Source organism: Camelina sativa, chromosome 11 (genome assembly GCF_030686135.1).
Source record: "Camelina sativa cultivar CO46 ecotype springtype chromosome 11, ASM3068613v1".
Classification (NCBI taxonomy): Eukaryota; Viridiplantae; Streptophyta; class Magnoliopsida; order Brassicales; family Brassicaceae; genus Camelina; species Camelina sativa.
This window is the reverse complement of record NC_141890.1, coordinates 41,225,690-41,246,777: the sequence shown is the minus strand read 5'-3', so window position 1 is coordinate 41,246,777 and position 21,088 is coordinate 41,225,690. Positions and strand designations below refer to the sequence as shown.

The window sequence follows — 21,088 nt, the reverse complement described above, 5'->3', positions numbered from 1 at the left end:
TCTCTAAATTAGACACTAAACCAAACCAAATGTGTAAGATATGTACCCAAATCTTTAATATCACATCAGTTGCCAGGTGAGATATAACAACGACAAAAAAGGCATTACACCATCAAAAGAACCACTTGGATAGTTGCATGTACCATCAACGGATATTCGGATTTACCCAATTGCATTTCACTTTAAGATCCGAACCCGAAAGCAACAGATTCCTCTTTTAATTAATTTTGTGTATTTTTAATATTTTTGGGCTTTCTTTTCTTACACGTCACCGACCAGACCTGTCTTTTGACAATCTCATCCACTGTCTTAAATGAAACAGAGCACTCTTCCGATTTTATTTTCATTTCTCCCATTGAAAATTGAAAATTAAAAATCAAATCTTTCTTCTTTGATACGATATTCCCATTTAATCCAATTTTTGAAACTATCAAAATTTGTTCCCTTCTCTTTGGATTTCGAATTTGTTCTGATTCCTTTCGCAATTTTGCCATCTATATATAAACCCTAATTTTTTACTCAAGTTTCTTAATTCCCAATTTCGATTCTCAGAAACCCCCAAATTTCGTATTTTTCCGATTGGGTTTTCGTTGTCCGGCGATTCTACGATGAGGATTTATCTGATTGTCCTCGTGGTGGTCTCTTTATTCTCCTCCTCCGATTCGATTCTCGAGTACCCATCCGAAATCGAGAGCATGCACGAGAAAGCTGCCGAAGAAGATGTAAATTTGCATTGCACGACCTGGAGATTCGCGGCGGAGATGAACAATCTCGCCCCGTGGAAATCGATTCCGGTTGAGTGTGCCGATTACGTTAAGAACTACGTCATGGGTAAAGGCTACGCCACCGATCTGGAGAGAGTCTCTGAGGAAGCTTTGATCTTTGCCAACAGCGTCGAATTCTCAGGCGACGGCAAAGATATTTGGGTTTTCGATATCGATGAGACTCTCTTGTCTAATCTTCCTTATTACATTGACCATGGCTTTGGGTATACATTTTTTACTTGGTTCTGTTTATGTTAGTGTGTTCATGTGGTTCTTTTGATTGTTTTGCCTGAGAAATTTCACAAAAGAGGACAATTTTGGTTAGAATAATAATAACTTGATTTGTTGATTCTGTTTTGGGTGTAGTTTGGAGCTTTTTGATCATTCGGAGTTTGATAAATGGGTAGAGAGAGGAGTGGCACCGGCTATAGCACCAAGCTTGAAGCTTTACCAAAGAGTGGTTGATTTGGGGTACAAAGTTTTTTTGCTTACAGGGAGGAAAGAGAGTCACAGGCTTGTTACTGTTGAAAACCTTATCAGTGCTGCTGGTTTCCAGAACTGGGACAAGCTTATCCTCAGGTATTAAAAACAATCAAACTTTACTCATAGAAACGATGTTGTAGCTCTTGGATTTTAACTTTGAAGTATAGATGTTTTCTAGGTCCTGAAATGAGTTTAGTTTGTTTTGCAATGGTTAATGCTAGTTCTGATCTGTGGAGATAGCTTTGAAGTGTAGATATTTCTTAGGTCCTGCAATGAGTTAGTTTGTTATGCAAAGTTTGATGCTAGTTTTGATCTCTGGAGATGGTTTTAGAGAACATACCATCTTCAGTTTCATATTTGAATTAGTTCATTGCCGTTGCGATCTTTTGTTTATTTCTTTGACGTTATAAATATGTAATGTGCAGATCTCCAGAGGAACAGCACAAATTGGCAACTCTATACAAATCTGAGAAGAGAGATGAGATGGTGAAAGAGGGATACAGGATTAGATTCAGGTGATCAATGGAGTGATTTGTTGGGTACCTCCATGTCGCAACGATCCTTCAAACTTGCTAATCCAATGTATTATATCCCCTGAAGAGTGTGTGAAGACAAGAGAGCTTTATTTGACAACCTATATAAAACATTTCGAAAAATTGTATAGAATTATTAGAGCAATCAAAGTGTTTTTTAAAGATGGATTGCTTTCGCTTGTAACTTGACAAGTTTGACAGAGAATACTCTGTTTTACTAACTTATTTCCATGAAAATAAGAAGATACAGATTACAGAGTAGATTTTTCTTTTTTGACATCAAATGTTTAGAAGTGAAACAAGAGATAAAACCATTCACCAAAAAGAACACATGCTCACGCCTTGTGACACATTCATCAGACAGTAACAGCAAGACCTTTTACAAATTTAAAGGGACTGTAAGAACATGATCAAACCATTCAACTTTTTCCCCATATCCCTTATATAATAAAACCGAAGTACACAACTTTTTTTTAGACTATATAATTTTTATAAGTTGGTTACAAAATAGGTTATACATTAAATATAAGTTGGTTACAAAAAAAATTTCTTCTTAGAGAATATTCCAATGATTTATACAAGTTTTTAAATAAAATCTTTAGTATTCCATGTATTGTTACAAAATATATACTGTTAGGCATAAAAATATATTCTTAGACGTAAAAAGGAATAAAATCTTGACAATTTATCACATTTAATCGTGATTCTCAAAATCTTATTGTGCAACTGAAAATAAAATCCTACCTAAGCACGGGTCATATTAAAAAACTTTCACCAAACATATTCAATAATTAAAATAAAAATAAACAATAAACATAACCATTTCTCATACATAAAATTACAAAATTAACAATATAAAACTTACAAAATAGGTATTTTTTCAAGTTATTCTATTTCGCATATGATTTTATCGCATAATGTTTTATCCAAAAAACTTTTAAAAATAATCATATAAATTATATTTTATTATAAAATTATAATATAAATAAAAGGAATTTCAAAGCACGGATCCTAATCTAGTATCACCATTATGGGGCCTTTCAACCGTAATCACCGTACACCAAATGTTGGTGCGGGATTTAGCACCCCCGTCATACCGGTTTAAACCAGAAACATAAATCAGTCATTTAACCGAGAATCCGGTCTAAAGATAGTTTAGGTGGGCGCCTTGAAGCCCAGTCAGATCGGAGAGCCCAGCCCCAAGGATGAAGAGCCGACTTCCCAGTTCGCCTTTAGACCGACCTGGCGAGAAAGAAGAAACTTTCCGAATTTTGGTTAAAGTTATAAGGAAAGTTAATATATTTTGTAATCTTGTAAAGAGTATATAGAGGGGGAGTCCCTCCCTTTGTAAAGCATCGAGCAATAAAGACAAAAACCTAGTTCTTCATTATTCTTGAGCAAAACCCTAAATTGAACTTTAGGAGATCCAAACCCCTTTTCTAATTTCTAGTTCTGATTGAGTTTTTTGAGAAATAGCTTCATTGAATTTGTTTCCCCTTAAACAAATGCATTGTAGAAACCTAGTTTCTACACCAAATCATTTCTCGTATTTTCCACCAGGTCTACAGGAAGAGGAATCATCATCTCACAAAACTGTTATCTTTCCACCATAATCAGCCAATATAACAGAACACAGGAGAGGGATTCTAGGTAGTCCTACCAAACCCCACAATTTTTTCCACTTTCTCATCTCATTATCATACCACTTGAACGCTCTGGGATCAGCATGGTACAAAACATTTTCTATCTCACAATAAGAATCAGAAATCATAATTTCACCCATCTCTCGTCCAACTTGGTCCCATCTACCTTCCTTGGAATCGTAAGCAACTATCTCCCCGTGAGGAGCCGTCACCACGTGGAACTTTCCATCAACACATGCGCTTTCACATTTGTAAAAGTCGCATTTCGTCTCGCTGCAAGAAATGGGCTCAGCATCCCAAACTTGTGTTCTTGTGTCGAACACCTCACACAAGTTCTTGAAAGAATTGGAGTAGCCATTGCCATCTTTGCATCTTCCTGCTACATATATCTTTGATCTGTCAAGGACGCTAGCAGAAAGTGACAGTAGCTTCACCTGCAAGCTTGGAGCCTCGCGCCACATGTGAGACAAGCAATCAAGAATCGAGACACTTAAGGATCCATCAGATCCGCCAATGTTGTAGATATCAGAGCCAACCACCACGAGACTCGAAGATTTTGCATGAGGAGGAGGAGAATGGGGAAATGGGACAGTAGCAAAAACATACCCACTTCCTGACTTCTTCATCTTACTTGTGTCATTGGTTAGGGTTCGATCAGGTTTCCGGCATAGCGTGAACCAATGTGGTTTAGGGCCAGGAAAAAAATGAAAGCACACGTAGAGACAAGTCTCGTTGCGGCCTAAGAGTGATCGAGCCTTGTAAAGATCCGGTGAAGCTAGGAGAAATCGAAAGCTCTTGGAGACGAGGGAGATAGTCGGATAGTACAATCTTGAGATTCGTGCGAAGATGCTCAATATCAAATCATCGGGAAGTGACAGATTTGGGTTCGATTGCGACAGCTTCTTCTTCTTGATCGCAAGTGTTGCCTTCCTCCTCTTTGCCGAGGACCACATTGACGGCATGAGTATACACGGTTCAAGTTCGACAAATATATGCGGCCCCGTGTATACTCGTTAATTTTTTTCAATACTGTAACTAGGTAAAAACCAAAATACTTAAGCTCTGACATGATCAGCAATAGAAAAACCAATACATTGGAGTAAAGATTGGTTTAGTTCATAAAGTATGGATAATATTTGTGGGCACCGTCCACCGGATCGGGACACTCAATATGGATTAGTATTTGTGGGTTAAAACTCTCAAAGAACTAAAGTCATAACATAATTGATAGGTATTTTGCTTGTTCCAAAGTTTAAATTGTACTTCCTCTGTTTCAAAATATAAGATGTTTTAGAGAAGTTTTTTGTTTCATAATATAAGATGTTTTCAAGTTTCTATCCAACTTTTAGATTACTTTAGTATTTTATATTATGCAGTATTGTTTCTGATTGGTTGAACTTGTTAAAAGTAAAAACTTATTAATATGCGTGTTTTAGTTAAAACATCCTATATTTTGAAATGGAGAGAGTATATTGTATAAAATGTATCAGGGCAAAGTGTTCTTGTATTCCCCAATGATTGAAAAAGATTCCCCCATCATACCTATGGCTCCTATATTTATACATTGTAGAGAATTAATTCAGCTAATTAGTGCTTTGATTTCATTTAAATGAAATTGTTTTGATCCTGTTTTCAATGTTGTAACTTCCTGAACCAATAGAAATCCTAAATCAATAAGGAACATGTATAAGCAGCATGCCAGCATTTGTCGAAGAACAAAGGTCAAAGATGAGAGCCAATGTACACAATTATAAAAAAGAGAGGACAAGTCATGCATAAATATGCTCCTCAACACCAAAAGTAGTTAAATAAGACCCCCAAAACTCTTCTTTTCTCTCCCTTCTTTCTTTGTTTTTCTACTTAAATTAATGGTTTCTTGGGTTTTCAATTTGGAGCTGTTCGAGAAAGGTATTACAGTTGTTCATGGTTCGGGCGTCAAGAAGGCCATGGTTCCACAGTTTCACCATAAACACTCTCCAGCACCTACACACAAAAAAAAAAGTCACCTTTATCAACAAAAACAACTTTCTCTGGAAACACTTGAAAAAAAACAATGGAGTAAATGAGAGTCAAGTTACCAAATCAAGTGCGGTGTTCGAACCATGATGGGTCCATGTAATCTTGAGAATGCCTCACATGCCCATGGAATGTGACCATCTGCCAATACCCTGCGAATGGTCCAAAACCAGTGTCAAGCTAATGCTTATAACGAGTCAGTGAACAGGGAAGCTGATGTTATCTAATCGTTCATTTTTATTTTACCAGTAGAACTCGTGTAGGAACGTCCACAAACCATCATAACATGTGACTCTAAATTTGTATAATGTTAACTCAACATCACATGTACTGAAAAGATATAAAACATACCGCTGCTTCCTCACAAACGAGTTCCACATGTGCATCATCTGCTTCTCATCCTTCGTCACATCAACAAAATCATCCAGCATCTGAAGAAAAAGAAGTTACAAATAGTAAAAGGAAGGAAGATTATTCACTCTTGACTAGTAGAAAATCAGACAAAATGTGTTAGAACCGAAAACAAACTAAAACACTGCGACTTTAAACAAATACTATTATATAAGCACATTGATTTGGTTATACTTGCTCACATATTTCCTATTCAACTCTCTACCATAACAATTTTGCTCCTATAGAACGTTTACCCATGCCTAGTCTTCAATATTCCTTTCACTTTCACACGAAACATAATCTACCAAACTACTGAGCTTTATAGAGCACATCAGACTGTAAACATGTTATATTCTAAAACATACCCTTCTGTCTTCAAAATCTGCCACATCATCATCAACTTCATCTTCACTATCTCGGTCAGAAAGTACTTGTTCCAGAGCCATGGGCTGTGATTATACACATAGTAAAGTCAAAATCAATACAAGCTTCATAAGCAAGAGACCTAAAAACAATAGATCACCTGAGCTCGATGAGAGTGAAAGAACTGTCTCTTCTGAAGGAGGCTACGGCTGGAGGAGAAAAAAATTTGAAAAACTCGGTCACATCATTTGGGATTAGCAAGCTATTTGTAAAGAAACATGGACAGAAAGTTCCAAGCATGAATCATATGTAGTTCAATGAAGATCAAAGACGAGAGAACGACAGCAGAGTCAAACATACTTCCTCAAGTCCGACCGTTCTATAGATAGTTTCCTCGTTTTTGCAAACTGCAACATTGTACTTCCAGCTATCGACTGCACATAATCTGGATCACCGCATGATTGCACATCTGCAGGACTCGTGCCAGGAGGAACTCTTTGACCAGACTCAACACCTCCAATTCTTTCATAATGCTTTCCAGGTGGTATTCGGCTCTTCTCAGTTCTAGCAGAATGAGCATCTGAAAATAATAAGTTAAAATCTGTGACAAATGATCCAATGTTGTCGAACGCACATAAAAATGAAAATTACTTGTAAATTATAAAACTAAGACAGGCTCTCATAGCAAAAGAAGGCGATACTACAAAAGTAACTATCATTTCAGTCAAAACACATACCATCAGTCTTGTCCAGCACCTCGCAACCTAGTCCAAGATGAGGCCCTTGCCTTGAGCTCCGTACCTGACTCTTTTGCCTCCTCCGTCTGAATTTTTTTGAACTGTCATATATTGAAGAATTCTTTATGGTCTGGAAGACTGAATGTCAAATGCTAGTAAGAAAATTCAAGGCAACATAATAGGCCAGATAACTTACGAAAAAAAGAATGTTTGCTGCTTGGGGTCAACGTCGTCCTCATTAATCTGCGTAGATTTATTTTGCGAACATTTATATAGAAAACTATGCCAAGAGTAAACATCAAATTGGAAAATCTACAAACACCTCCTATATAATCGAGGACTTTATTCTATAGTCGAGCTTTGGCCACAAAAGTTAACAGCCACAGCGGTGTTATTGGGATTTTTAATTCTATTTGACGTCATTAAGGACAATAGCAAGGATCATAGTGTGACAAATAGCAACGAAACATTCAAGTTCCTTTATTTAACCACGCAAATGTCAACAATAGATGGAGGATATTAGTTTTAATGAAAAATGATACTGTTACAGCCTATAAGATCTACAGCAGAGAAACTAATGATCAAACAAACAAAATGCTCCAACCTCGGAAATCATTGTCTCTGTCTTGAGGGAGACATTTACAGCCTGATATTCTTCAGTTACCTAAAAACCAAGTAGAGCAGATTAGTGGCACCCACAAAATAATAATTGAGCAAACAGCTTAACTGAATTTTGAAGTTACAAACCCAAAACTCGAAATTGAAGAGATCATGGGTTGATGGCAAGTGGTATCTCAGGCCCTACAACATGATTGGGAACAAAAGAAAAGATTGCATCACTCCAAAGACTAGTTACTACAGCTGTATCTTTGACTGATAGGTATGAATGACAAAAGAAATGAAAGTCCACCTTGAAACTGGCACATTTTACTAAGCAGAATGGACAAGAAAAGTCTTCAGTTACTGCAAGACACATAGCAAATTAATATATATTAGTGAACCAAAATAAAACATATATATGTATGAAACAGGTTAGGGATGATACTAAGTTACCTTCAGTCCTCTGCAATTTGTTGTTATAGTATCTGTAATTGAAAACTACATTCCGTGTTCTCAACCTATGCAATGAATGTTGAGGTTTAGAATCAACATGAAGAGATAGACATTATATGTTGTACGTAACAACTTGTAAACTGACAATTATATATATTTCATTAGAGGAAGGGCAGTCGCAATCAAGAAAACTGACAGCCATAGACTAAGGGAGAGAGCAGACAGGTCAATAGATTTTATAAAATTAGAAGACATTATAAGTGATGAGGCAAGAAAGCTGAAAGCGAAGAAAAAGGATTGTAGACTAAACTGAAGATTACCTGATAATTTGCAACAACGAAGAGGAAGAGATGTCATTATATGAAAATGAACTATACGGAGATTTTTCTGTTGCCCCAACCTCTTCTGCAGATATGGCGACTTGCACTTGCTGCGGCGAGCTCTTCAAATAAGAAGTATAAGAATTATAAGTAAACATTTACATAATATTTTCAAAATAATGGATGGAAGTATAGCAAAGTGTGTAAAGTTACCGAGGTGAGGGGATTGCTGGGCACCTGAATCGAGACACACTTTTCCTCACTCATAGACTTTAGCTGCAACAACGGATAAGTTATTCTGAAAATTTCAATTTAAATAACAATCCACACTGAAAACTAGCAGCCAAAATAATATTCACGTATGAAATTACTTCCAATTTACAATTTTAAATTACATGAAAAAAAGTTCAATCCAGAGTCCACATTTCAGTTCACTAAAGGAACAAAGAATCATAGATCATAAGGGCAGATTTAGGCAATAGTCTTTACCTTTATGAAGCAAGGCTGCATTTCAACAAGAGAGACTGAGTCTACTCTCTGTCCCAAGTCCATGTTTGGAGATTTCTGCCACGAGGCATAGAGCGATTGCAGAGGTATTTTGCTCCATAAGCAATGTCCTCCTATATTTCCTGCCAGGAAAAAAAAAGAGTTTATGAAGAAAGAGAATTTCATGAACACTTATAACAGGAGTCCCAGGATCCATACTATGACAAGGAAAATTGGTATGCCACCACTTTGTAGTTTGTACAATAAAATGTAATATCATTGAAGAAAAGGAAATACCTGAATGAATCTTGCCTGAATCAATGCCAAATTGAGAATTTTGCGCACCAGCTACAAGAAAGAAAATAATTTGATCACGTTATCTGAATACTATATGAATGTCTTTAAATAATAATATACACCAATTAATCTTAATCACCAAAGCTGATAAACAAGATAGCGAGTGATCCTGATTTAGACTCCAACGCGAGTCTGTTCATATCAGGGAGAAGAAAGTTGGCTTGGGCTTGACTAACTCCATCAACTCCCAGACCACCAGTTAAGATACATGCTCGACTGAACCTATATACTGCAGAATACTATAATTTGAGAATTTCAAAAAAAAAAAAATGTTAGCAATGGAAAGGTAAGTAACAAAGAATAAAGATCAATCCAAATTTACGCCTGAGGTTCAAACTCCTACCTCAGCGACAGGCTTAGGGGAAACGAGTCTAGCCAGCAAAATATACAGAGGGAACAACTTTTGAGTTTGTACACCAGCATCTATAGTCCCCGAGAGAAACACCGTCATTTGAATTCTGCACAGCAGTAATATATTGATTACAATCCACCAGTGGGTAAAGTCTCAAAATCTTCTTCCCAAAAACTTGAAAGCATGCATTGTCTGGAATGAATTATTGAGGTATAGTCAAATAAACTTTATGGAGAGATTCTGATCAGAAAAAAAGAAAAAAGTTACCTCCTTTTATGTTTGGCCTCAATCTTATAATGCAAACATCGCTGAAGAAACAAGGGCTACACAAGAGACAAAGAGAGAAAATGGTTAGGACTGCATAGCAAATGAAGTAAACATAAAACTAGACTTCCATGGGAAGGAAGTAGAGCAATACTTGTAAAGCTATATCCTTTTACTCATAACAAGAGAGGTAAAGAAAGAAAGAAAGAAATAAAGAAAGAGACATACATTCCTAAGAGCACGGCGCTGAAGGATGTTGTAGAGTTCAACAGGCTTGCAATAGGCAGCGAGGCTTTCTTCAGCAGCAACCTCCTCCTCTTCAGAAATACGCACACGGGAGTCTTCATGGCACATCTGCTCTGTGCTTCTTGAACAACTGTGATTAATCACCACCAAACTTATTTGTAGGGGTAAAGATTTGTTTTTTTTTCTTCAATCAAAGATGAAAACATAAAAAATAAAGAGACATACGAAGAGGATTCACGAGTGATGAGAGGAATGCCTGGCATTCTCGCCGCTACGAGAGCCTAGAGTACAACAATACCAAACCCTGAATCACCATCATCACCTGTTTAAGAGAACAATGAGTATCATCATTTGAACAGTGACCACACAAAAAAAAACCCAGAAACAAAAAAAAAAAAAGTCTTATGGGACTAACTAACCCAAAGCTGGGGGATTGATTGAGCTAATAATAATAAAGGAGGTCGATCAAATCTGAGAACGAATTTGCCGCTTGAGATGTGAAGAACAGATTCAAGAATTTTTTTGATAAGAGATCTCCGAATCGAAGGAGAAGATGAAGATATATATTTTAGAGAACAGAGATGGAACAGTTAAAAAAAGCTCAAAGGGTAGAAGAACCCTAATTGTGAAAATTTATCTTCAAGACAGAGGCGAGCGACTATGACAGCTTGAGAGAAAGAAAGGGAGATAAAGAGAGCGTTTCGGTTTGGAGAAGTGTAATTTGTTTTTGTTGAGGTGAGATATAGAAATGACTGTAATTAAATTAATTATTTTTTTTGGTTTTTCCTCTAAAGAGACGAAAATAACGTAAAAAAACCATGTCTTAAAAAATCTTTACCAACTCTGTCTCTCTCTCACGTGATAAATTTTTACAGACACCTTTTTTATTTTAATGATTATTTTTTTTTTGGTTTTTTAATTAGTTATTTTTTTTCTATAACTAAAAACAGTAATTGAATTTTTATTGTGGACACTAAACATTTTTATTTGATCAGCACATATTAGATTTCTGTATCATGAAAATTTCGTGCTAGGAAACACTAATACAAAATATTATTTGTGCAGGCTTTTGGTTGAGATGGAAAAAATTGGTTTACTCGATTTCAAAACGATTTTGCAAGCTTCCGATTGTGTGATTAATACAGATGCTCAGAGGGGACAGATTCTCATTCTGTTTGGTTGTTACAATGAAGCTGCTGCTGTCCCATTCTATTGAAGTGACCATGTATATATATATATATATGATAGATATTTTTGCTTAGTATTGTAATGAGGTACTGTCTTATGTGCCTTTTTAATATTGGTGTCAACATATTTGCCTTTTTGATGCGTGTGTATGTTGATTTCTCATATGAGCTGCCAGAGAGTAAATCAATGCAAGCTCTTGCTGTTGTTTCTTACCTTTACTGATGAGGTTTGACATGCAGTTAATTGGATGTTTATACTTGCTTTTCTTTATTGTCGGATCGCTTAAGAAGAAGAGAGATTTCATGGTGGAAGTTGTTGATGATCTGATATAGCGAGATGAAAGATTGAAGAAGATTTTGTTATTTGATTGATTCGAGTTTTCTACAAAATACAAATAGACTGGTTTACTTAATTGAAACATTAATTACAAAACCAGATGTAAATTATAAAGACTATTAAACCAAATGAAGTAGTAAATCAGGAACAATTCTAAAGCACATGTAAATTTTTTATGTAAAAATATAAAATTTAAAAAGAATATGTATATTAGTAACGCGTTAGAAATAAAATAAGATTGAAAATAATATAAAATATATATTAAACAAAGTATTACAAAGATGTAAAGAATAAGTATACTCTAGTAACGTGTTAGATATAAACAAAATTGAAAACAGTTTAAGATGAGCATCTCCAACTCCATTTTGGAGATGGATTTTTTCTAACCCTATTCCATCTATATTAACATTTTTAAAGTATATTTTGTATTATACCCTTTTAGTTATGGATATTTACAATTTTAGTTCCTACAAAATTGCACTAAATTGCAATAAGTGAAATATGATAAATTGATTAAATCAAATTTTTTTTATAGAAACTAATTAATTCTACCTAATTCCTTATTAATTGCAAATTTGTTTTCTATATATGTGTCCAAACAATCAAATAAATTAAATAATTATACATTATACAAAAAATAATAGTATTCTCTTAAATAAATACAAAATATTATTCTTATTAGTTACACATTATATATACAGTAATATTTCATAGTGTTTTATCTTGATAAAAATAATAATATATTAAGAATAATTGTGCCACAGATTAAAATATAAAAGATTAAATATTAGGTAATTTTATTACTAAATTAAATATCGTAAAAATCTAACATTATTATAAATGAAACTAAATAATGGTCTCATGGTGTACCATGGGTTAAATTTTAGTTTTAGATTTAAAAATGGAGATTTCCAAATTTTAGTGTAGAATATAAATAAATGTCTCCAAAAATAGAGATCTATATTTTGCAGATAGAAGTGAAGATGGGTTGGAGCAAAATTGACTAAAATGGTAAACAAAACAAATAATCAGACTCTTACAATGATATCTAATATAATATAATAGTCTAATATTACATGATTGAATGATTTCATTAAGTCATGTGTTAGTGGTTACATTTAATCCGAATTAGATATTTTTTTTTTGTCAACAAAAGAATCAGCTCAAATAAGCCAATTTGAAGGAAAGTTGTTTACAAACAAAACAAGATGCGGAGATAAGCGCGCTTGGCGTGCCAAAGAATCCGTTTTAGTATTTGCATTACGAAAAATATGAAATAAAGAGAAAGAAGAAAACTCCTCTCGATCCGTCTTGATTCCATCCAAATAAGTTGCAAAGGCCGGCCAGTCACGAGGGGAAGACACCATCTTCACCAGATCCAAGCTGTCCGTAAAGAAAGCCACATCGCGGAAATTGTGGCCAATCATGCACCGCATCGCCCAACTGAAAGCTTCTACTTCGGCATGTAACGGAGATAGACTGCGCCGGTAATTGGTAGCTCCTAGAAAAGGTGATGATCCTTGCGAAGAAGTACAAAACCATCTTGCACCTGCAAAAACATCGGTCTCTTTCCAAGAGCCATCAACAAAGCATCGATAACCGCAGTAAACCAGTGGAAGGGGGGAGAGACGCCCTTGTAACCGAGAAGTAGGAACCACAGGGGAGGAGATAACCTCCTCACCCTCGTCTTCCACCTGAGCTTTTAGCCAAGAGGACGCTTCCCCTTGCGCTACGCGCACAATGTCATCCGGTCGTTCCGTCTGATTCTCAAACACACAAGCATTCCTCACTTTCCATATATACCACATTAGCCAAGGGAAAATCTCTATCTGAGAACCCGGATTCGTAGAACCCAGAAAATGATCTACATTAACATAAATAGAGTCCGTCGGAAAGTGTTGAGGCCCCACAGGTACATGGGACAAAGCCCATACCTGGCGGGCTGGCGGACACACGAAAATAACATGATTAATAGTCTCCACATCCGCCCCACACCTCATACATCCAACATCACAGTCTATGCCCCGCCGTCGCAAATTAGCAGACACCGAAATACTGCCCGTTAAAACTTGCCACATGAAATGTTTAACTTTTGGTGGACAAGTAACCCGCCAAACCTTAGCAAGAAGAGGGGTAATCTCTGGGCCACACCCATGAGCCTGGAAAGTGTTAGGAACACCCAGACGTGCCATTGCATACCCTGACTTAACCGAATATTTACCAGATTTTGTAAAATGCTACCCTAAAGAGTCTGCCATCGGGAGACTGCTGAAGGGAATAACCGCTATCAAGGCGACATCCACAAGATCGAAATGCTCAACGAGCCGATCTCTAAGCCAAGTATTCGTGTGAGTATCCATGAACTGAGTCAAACGGAGAGTTGGGTCCTTAAACGGACCGTTACTTAAAGCTGGTCTTGGGAATTGAGCTGGAACCTAAGGATCAGTCCATACAAAAATGGTGTCGCCTGAGCCAACCCGTTTAATGAGCCCTTTGTTTACCAAAGATCGAGCAGATACGATACTTCTCCACCCATAGGAAGGAGAATAGGACCGTATTGGGTCCATAGGATTGGAATTCCGGTAATACCGACTTTTGAAAACCCTGACAAACAGTGAGTTCGGAACCTCAATCAGTCGCCATAATTGTTTAGCCAACAAAGCCGTGTTAAAATCATCAACATTCCTGAAGCCCATACCACCCATCTGCTTGCTACATCAAAGCTTCTCCCAGGCAATCCAATGCATACCCCCAGACTGACCATTAGAACTCCACCAAAACTTCGCCACTGCACTAGTAAGCTTGGATGTTATTGTTTTTGGCAAACGATAACAAGACATCACAAATGTAGGGACAGCCGTCGCAACAGACTTGATCATCACCTCCTTACCCCCTTTGGACAATAATTTGGCCGACCAGCCCGTTGTCCGGCTCTGCAGCCGGTCTCTAACATAAGAAAAAACCTTCGTTTTGGATCCTCCCAAACTCTCAGGAATCCCTAAGTACGACCCCATACCACCCAAGTTTGTTATCCCAAGGACCCCCTGCATCTCCGACCGGACCCAGTCGTCAATAGTATGACCAAACTGGATCGAAGATTTCGTGAAATTTATCTGTTGCCCCGAAACTCCCTCATATTGCTTGAGGATATCCAAAACCACACTACATTGTTCCTAATCCAAATTAGATACTTAATGGTTTTTAATTAAAACTATTATATTAATACGTGGAAAAAGTATATGATTAGCTTCAGGAAGTTTAAGAAAAGTATATGCACAACTACAAAGAAAAGCTTCGTTATTAACGAGCTCAACAACAAAACTAGCTTTGCGCATTCGGATACTCAATCAGATTTATATTTGGATGTTTGAGTTTTCGGGTGTAGAGATATAGAATCTGTTCGGTATTATTTTATATTATCGGATCGGATTTGAATTGGGTGCCTTTCAAACAAAAAAAAAAATCTCCTATATTTTATCTTTCTACCTCCCTCTTCTTTAGTCAGAAATCCAGCTTTGTTCATCCATAATCACTACTCAATAACCAAATCCTTCAAATCTCCTACCAAATCACAAATATCTATCGCAAATCATATGATATGATTCATATTTATCTCCGCCTCCAATCTCATTCACTCCTCAAACTCTAGAAACTATCACTTTTTTTTAGATTTGATCATCATGTTTATCGTAAAACTGATCTGGGTAATAAATAAAAAAGCGATTAAGAATTTTAGAATATATATACATATTTAATGTTTTCATACTAAAACATAAAAACTAAAATGACAAAATGGTTTATGATGTACTAATAAATGTGTTGAATACACACCTCTCTTGCAAGCTGCAGAGAGGTGAGCTCTTCTCCTCTTCTCCTCTTCTGTGAGGAAAATTAGAGACACACTTAACGAAGAAAAACAATATTTACTTTCTTTCGTATCTGAATTTTAAAGTTATTCAATCTGATCAGGTATTATATATCATCCAAATTCAAACCGAAATAACCTATTTTGGATTGGGTTCAGATTTAAGGTCTGGTTAATATGTTCATGATTAAAGAAAGCTTTGTTTCTTAGGAGCAAACAAACATGCGATAAATTTTAATTAAATTGAATGTTAGTGTTTTCGATCAAATATAATCTGTCAGAGTGATGAGATATAAGAAGGGCATCGGATATATAGCTAAGCACTCTCTTTATCCTAAAATTCTTTTGAATGTGTAAACAATAACTAAGCATTAGTCATAATAACCAGATATCTCACTACATATTTTTTTTATCATATTTTGTAAAATTCCAACAATACTTTTGCCTTGTTAAAACTAAAATTCGTAGAGTCAAAGGAAGATATATTCAGGAATCACCATTCCCCAACTAAAAAAAAAAAAAAAACTTATATATTCTAGGAAGATTATAAAGAATCAATATGAATGTGAAAGCATTAGGCTGCCATTAGCATATGCTTATCGTTTGTCATGCAAAGGAATCATGTAAGTTGTAACCAAATGTTTGAACAAACAAAATCTCATCACATATACCTTTATTAATAAATACTACTTTTTCGTCCAAAATACTTCACCAACTTAAAAGACGTGAATTAAATTTTTATTTTTTTTAAATGATGTGAATTTTGTGAATAACATATTTTAGTTTTTGTTTTTTTCCAGACAACAACATCTTTTAATACTTCTCTCTCATAAAAAGGATGATGATAATAATGTTTTTCCAGACCATCATTTCTTCGACTTTATCAAAAGCAAAATACACCAAAAATAAAAAATTACACCATCATTTTACCGTTTTGACGTTTGAGTCTATCGATCCGAATGCGTTTGTTCTCGGTAATTTTTTTTTTTGTTTGTTTTTGCTTTTTGACTGAGGCTTCCCGTTTCGTGTGACGGCGTAAGTTAGATACCTGGTCGAATAAGCGCTAACGTGGACGAGTAGCGAGCCTCATCATCAAATTCAATCACGCACAGGAGTTGGGAGAGAGAGAGAGGGTTTTTCGTCTTAGGGTTTTACGATTCGATCTTACTCTCTCTCATTCAATCTCTCCTCTGATTCCTCTTCGTACAAAATCAATCACAAGGGTTTTCTCAAAATGTTGCCCAGATTAGGTCGACTCGTTACTCAAACTTCAAAGCTTCGATCTTTAACCACAAATGGACCGATGAAAAATCTCTCCTTTTTCTCGAGATATGGGTACGCCACTGTTGCTCCGGCGGAGACGGCGTCTGATCCTCCTCTGCACAAGGATTTCCCTCGCAAATCTTTGGTATGTGATCCAAATTTGCTTTACCCATTTTAAAAGATCTCGTTTTTAGTTAGAAACTAGCTTAATTTGTAGTGATGTTTATGTCATTGTAGGATTCCAACAAGTTAAAAGCTAAAATTTGATACCTATTGGTTCTAGTTTAATCTAATTGCTCTCTGAATCGGGGACTAGAGTTACTTCTGCTTCTCCATTTTCTTTACCATGTTGTGGGGTTTGTTGCATTGATTTACGACTTTACTTGTAACGAGGATTGATTTGGATTCATCCCTTTTCGCTGTTGGAGTTTTTCTTAGTATATAGATTTGTGGTTTAGAATCATGCTCTTTCTTCAACTGTTTTGTTTTGGATATCGTGTTTGTCTTCTTTAACGAAATGTATTTGTTCTATGTTCGATGACAGGTAAACTTGGATAAGATGTTTTTGTCAAAGCCATGTTCGTTGGCTATACCCAAAGACTCTCCTCTCAGAATTGATGAACCAGACTATGTTGGGATCCGTCGTTTCATACTAAAGATGATGATGTTCTATAGCAAACAGAGCATGTCAATCCGTGGGGCTAACGTGATCTACAAGCGGATCATTGCACAAGTTGACAAACCAGCAATCTATGATGGTATTACAGGACACTGGAGATATGTTTTGTTTAAATTTTGATTTGCAAATAGAATGTTGTTTATATAATCTGGTGATTGTCTTTGCTGCAGTTTTCAACTTGGAGAAAACATTTAAAATTACATTTTCGCTGCTTGTACTTCATATGTGGCTTGTTTTACGCCGCTTGAAGGAAGATGGACAAGAAGGTGTTGACCTTGGTCAATATGTCTATGAGATCTACAATCATGATGTGGAACTCAGGGTATCTAAAGCTGGGGTACGTGCTACACCTATACTGTTGTTTCCTACACAAATCTTATTTTCTTAGATTCCTTATAATTAAGATGGTCTTAATCCCTATTCTTGAAATTGCAGGTTAACTTGCTGTTGGCCAAGTGGATGAAGGAGTTGGAGCGGATATTTTATGGAAATGTTGTTGCCTATGACGCGGCGCTACTTCCAGAAGCTAAACCAAATGAACTACAAATCAAATTGTGGAGGTAAAGCTTCAATATTGATGTGCTTCATGCATTGAACTCGCTGAAAATTACACTGGAAAAGGAAAATTTGTCCGGGTTGAATGTATATATTGTGGCAGCCATAGATGAAAGATTTTTCACAGAACGTATGATGGAATTGGATTGTAGGAACGTATTTTCTGATGATGGAACAACACCTGATAACACGGATTTAAAAGCAGCACAGGCAGGCTTTTCTCCACTCTATCTCTCTCACAAATACGCACGCACTGACATACAAGTTTAGGCTATGTGTTAAAGTTTTGATTGCTTGTATGTTTCAGGCAATGGCAAGATATGTCCGGAGAGAACTTGGTTCTTTATCTTTAACAGGTGCATACACTAGCCTCCCATTCTCTTATAGTGCTTTCTCAATTGCAACATACAAATCAATTTTTGTGTTTTTTTGTAAACTGAGAAGCTTTAGTTGGCATATCTCCATTCTGTTACTCGCACTTGCACTCGAATAGACAAGCCTTGTCTTATATGGTTCTGTTTTGTAATGCACAGATAAAGAGTCCATATTCTCAGGCAATTTCTCATTCACTCCTTTGGAGAGCAAGCCCCTGTGACTTGAATGAAATAGAGGAAGCTGTGGCGCTTTGCGAATCAATCTTTCATTTATTGCTCTCTTTTTATAAGTTTTTATATCCAGCCAATGAAACATACACAAAGAGGAGGATATGCTGGTTGTTAGCATCTAGATGATCATGAAAACACTATGAAAGTCAATAAGATAACTGGAATAGAGCATCTGATTGCATTGGTACTTTAATTGACTTACTAATGCTCAAGATCTTTTACAAAAGGCAAACAGTACTTACTACTACTTCTCTGCGTTTCAGCATGTATAATCTTGCATTTTACAGGTCGTTCTAGTTCTCCATCTTTTTCCGGGTCTTTTGAGTCGAGACAAATATAAGGTTAGCACAACAAATGAATTGTACCAGTTGAAGGAGATCTAAGTTGGTGACTTGTAGTAAGTGTAACCACTAACCAGTGAAATTGTAAAATACAAATATCTTTTGTCGAAGTAGTTCAACCTCATCATAGCTTTCATATAGAAGAAATGCTCATGAATAAAGATTTAAGCTTTGCGGAAAAGGAGATTACAATGATCATTTGTGAAATTTACGCTGTGTTTATGTCCTTAATGCCAAACATATCTTTCTGATCTCTTTGCTAGTTGCTACTGTCCTTAATGACTTCGCCACATATAATTCACAATCACACATCACCCTGGTGCGGAATAAAGTTTTGGAACAGTGAAAATGAAAGTAGATGATGATGTGACAGATTTTGAAGACTAAAAATGGTATGTTTTGAATTAAGCATTTTAACCGCTCATATAAATGCTTGATTAAGCTTCACTAGTTTGGTAGCAAATGAATATTACTGTTAACAATGGCACGTACCTTTCAAAGATTGGGCATCTAAGGATCTAACTCCATGACATTTGTAATTGTGTATATACGGGCTATGTATAAAACTGTAATAATATAAGTATTTTTTGACAAGTCACTATTAATATAATACTGTGACAATTTGATTAGCCTTGGTCAAACTCCATAATTGGTAATTTTTGCTATACTTTAGTGTTGATGCAATGATTCAGGTTCTGCGTTAATTTTGTATAATTATCTTATTTATAAGGATTTTCCATTTCCCAGTATTAACCTCCACGATCTGAAGAGGTCTCATCATGACTAGACTACATATAACCTTACCTAATATTTGACCAGATGAAGTCGACGTATATAACACCATACTCTCTATATAACAAAACATATAAGGATCAAAACATTATACTCTGAGTCTCTGACTCTCACACAGCAAAAGTTAAAAAAAAAAAGAAGGGATTACAGCATACATTGCATGTTATTGTCACACATTACAACACAAACGTTGGAAAAACAAAAAACAAAAAAACACAAAGAGACGAGATCAAACGATGAATGACAAATGTAAATGTGGAAATAGATTTTAATCCTTCAAATTTTAAGAAGCATGTTGTGTTTGTTGTTGGTGGACTCCAATGTTGTGTTGCCCAAACTTGGTATCCTGCGTTCTGCTCCCCACCTTCATCCGAGCATTCTCTATCTTGTCAGATCCTGACCCCGTCATGTGCCTAAATACATTCACCATATTCTCCAATATTTAAATTCATTACACATAGAATGAACATACCGTGCAGAGTTAGCTAGGTTTGAAACGTAGGTCACATTTTGTGTATCAGTGTAGTAGATTACCTGTATAGCCAAGAGAAAGCGGTAATGGCGGCTATGCCAAAGCCACCAGAGGCGAGGAATCCAGTGATGATGAGAGTGACGGTTATTACTGCCGGAACCAAGACAGGGCTAAAGATGACGAGCAACGGAGTAGCTACTGTGAGTGCGATGACTGTTCCGGCTAGTGTTAAGCCGGAAAGGACTAGTAGTGATCCACCGGCTGTGACCGCGGTTGCTGCCTTCACCATCTGCCTCGCCTTCGGATGGGCTTGTGTACTGTCTCGGCTTATCATCTCGTGATGTGTTCTTGTTTGGTCCTCCATTGATTCTTTTTATGATCGTTCCAAACCAAAAAAACCAAAAGAAAATTAACACAGAGAAGTCGTAATGTGAATTTGGAGTAGTAACTAGCAGCGAGAAAGCTATGAGATATATGAAAGGAGCTAGATGAGTGAGAGAGGCTGGTGGTTCACTTGAGACATGACCCACGTGTCGAGAGTGTTTTCATGCAGCCGTTGCATGTGTAGATGAGAGTAGAGATTGTCTGCTTTGAGACACGTACGTTTTGGCCGTTTTGTTTTTGAAATAGGACACTACGGGACCGGGACATAAGCCACGTGATAGACGTTACAATTTCCTGGTCATATGGTATTGACCCCAACTCTATTGAAGCAAAGCAAAGTAAGTTTCGAATCAATATCCACTAAATTACTAAGCCCACTGAGAGAATAAGCCTTAACTGACTTAGTTTCTCAACTTTAACAGCTTGCGAAGTATTAAAGCTAGCTAGTGACGTGACACATATCAAGTGGTTTATGGATCTGTTTGCAAACTCAAATGAAGGTCGAATGGGATGTTGAGGATGTTTTAAAGCTAATTTGAAACCTTTTCTTACGTTAGGTTTTGATATGGATCACATCACATCTTGTTATGAAAAATTA

At 36.3% G+C, this 21,088-nt stretch overlaps 4 protein-coding genes and 1 pseudogene across 7 annotated transcripts; 2 read left to right on the top strand and 3 right to left on the bottom strand.

The window, feature by feature from the left end:
- Nucleotides 1–321: 321 nt before the first annotated feature.
- Nucleotides 322–2,041, top strand: LOC104725634 (acid phosphatase 1). The gene is given in 4 exon segments (XM_019231683.2): nucleotides 322–988; nucleotides 1,131–1,343; nucleotides 1,673–1,756; nucleotides 1,758–2,041. Coding segments are annotated over 4 exon segments (765 nt in total). The 5' UTR covers nucleotides 322–608; the 3' UTR covers nucleotides 1,846–2,041.
- Nucleotides 2,042–3,317: 1,276 nt separating this feature from the next.
- On the bottom strand, nucleotides 3,318–4,385 carry LOC104728788 (F-box/kelch-repeat protein At5g51250-like; annotated as a pseudogene).
- Nucleotides 4,386–5,091: 706 nt separating this feature from the next.
- Nucleotides 5,092–10,870, bottom strand: LOC104725633 (polycomb group protein EMBRYONIC FLOWER 2). 4 transcript variants are annotated; one of them, XM_010444305.2, is made up of 22 exons: nucleotides 10,430–10,870; nucleotides 10,236–10,332; nucleotides 9,993–10,161; nucleotides 9,768–9,823; nucleotides 9,492–9,606; nucleotides 9,228–9,387; nucleotides 9,089–9,139; nucleotides 8,795–8,934; nucleotides 8,519–8,581; nucleotides 8,306–8,427; nucleotides 7,986–8,050; nucleotides 7,843–7,895; nucleotides 7,680–7,733; nucleotides 7,537–7,596; nucleotides 7,129–7,175; nucleotides 6,933–7,033; nucleotides 6,556–6,775; nucleotides 6,356–6,404; nucleotides 6,198–6,281; nucleotides 5,791–5,870; nucleotides 5,502–5,591; nucleotides 5,092–5,406 (listed from the first exon to the last, which is right to left on the bottom strand). In XM_010444305.2, exons 2-22 carry the CDS (start codon nucleotides 10,271–10,273, stop codon nucleotides 5,289–5,291), a joined length of 1,935 nt encoding a protein of 644 aa, XP_010442607.1. In that variant the 5' UTR covers nucleotides 10,274–10,332; nucleotides 10,430–10,870; the 3' UTR covers nucleotides 5,092–5,288. The 4 variants fall into 4 exon arrangements, with proteins under 4 accessions (XP_010442607.1, XP_010442608.1, XP_087328135.1 ...); XM_010444306.3 differs by having other exon boundaries at nucleotides 9,993–10,140; nucleotides 10,430–10,770; XM_087472009.1 differs by having other exon boundaries at nucleotides 9,492–9,692; nucleotides 10,430–10,726.
- Nucleotides 10,871–16,258: 5,388 nt separating this feature from the next.
- LOC104725632 (uncharacterized) lies at nucleotides 16,259–18,727 on the top strand. Its single transcript, XM_010444304.2, has 7 exons — nucleotides 16,259–16,807; nucleotides 17,207–17,420; nucleotides 17,512–17,678; nucleotides 17,777–17,901; nucleotides 18,049–18,106; nucleotides 18,204–18,252; nucleotides 18,430–18,727. Exons 1-7 carry the CDS (start codon nucleotides 16,634–16,636, stop codon nucleotides 18,489–18,491), a joined length of 849 nt encoding a protein of 282 aa, XP_010442606.1. The 5' UTR covers nucleotides 16,259–16,633; the 3' UTR covers nucleotides 18,492–18,727.
- Nucleotides 18,728–19,673: 946 nt separating this feature from the next.
- Nucleotides 19,674–20,703, bottom strand: LOC104725631 (oleosin 14.9 kDa). The gene is made up of 2 exons (XM_010444303.3): nucleotides 20,169–20,703; nucleotides 19,674–20,047 (listed from the first exon to the last, which is right to left on the bottom strand). The coding sequence occupies exons 1-2, from the start codon at nucleotides 20,468–20,470 to the stop codon at nucleotides 19,918–19,920; spliced, it is 432 nt and encodes a 143-aa protein (XP_010442605.1). The 5' UTR covers nucleotides 20,471–20,703; the 3' UTR covers nucleotides 19,674–19,917.
- Nucleotides 20,704–21,088: the final 385 nt, after the last annotated feature.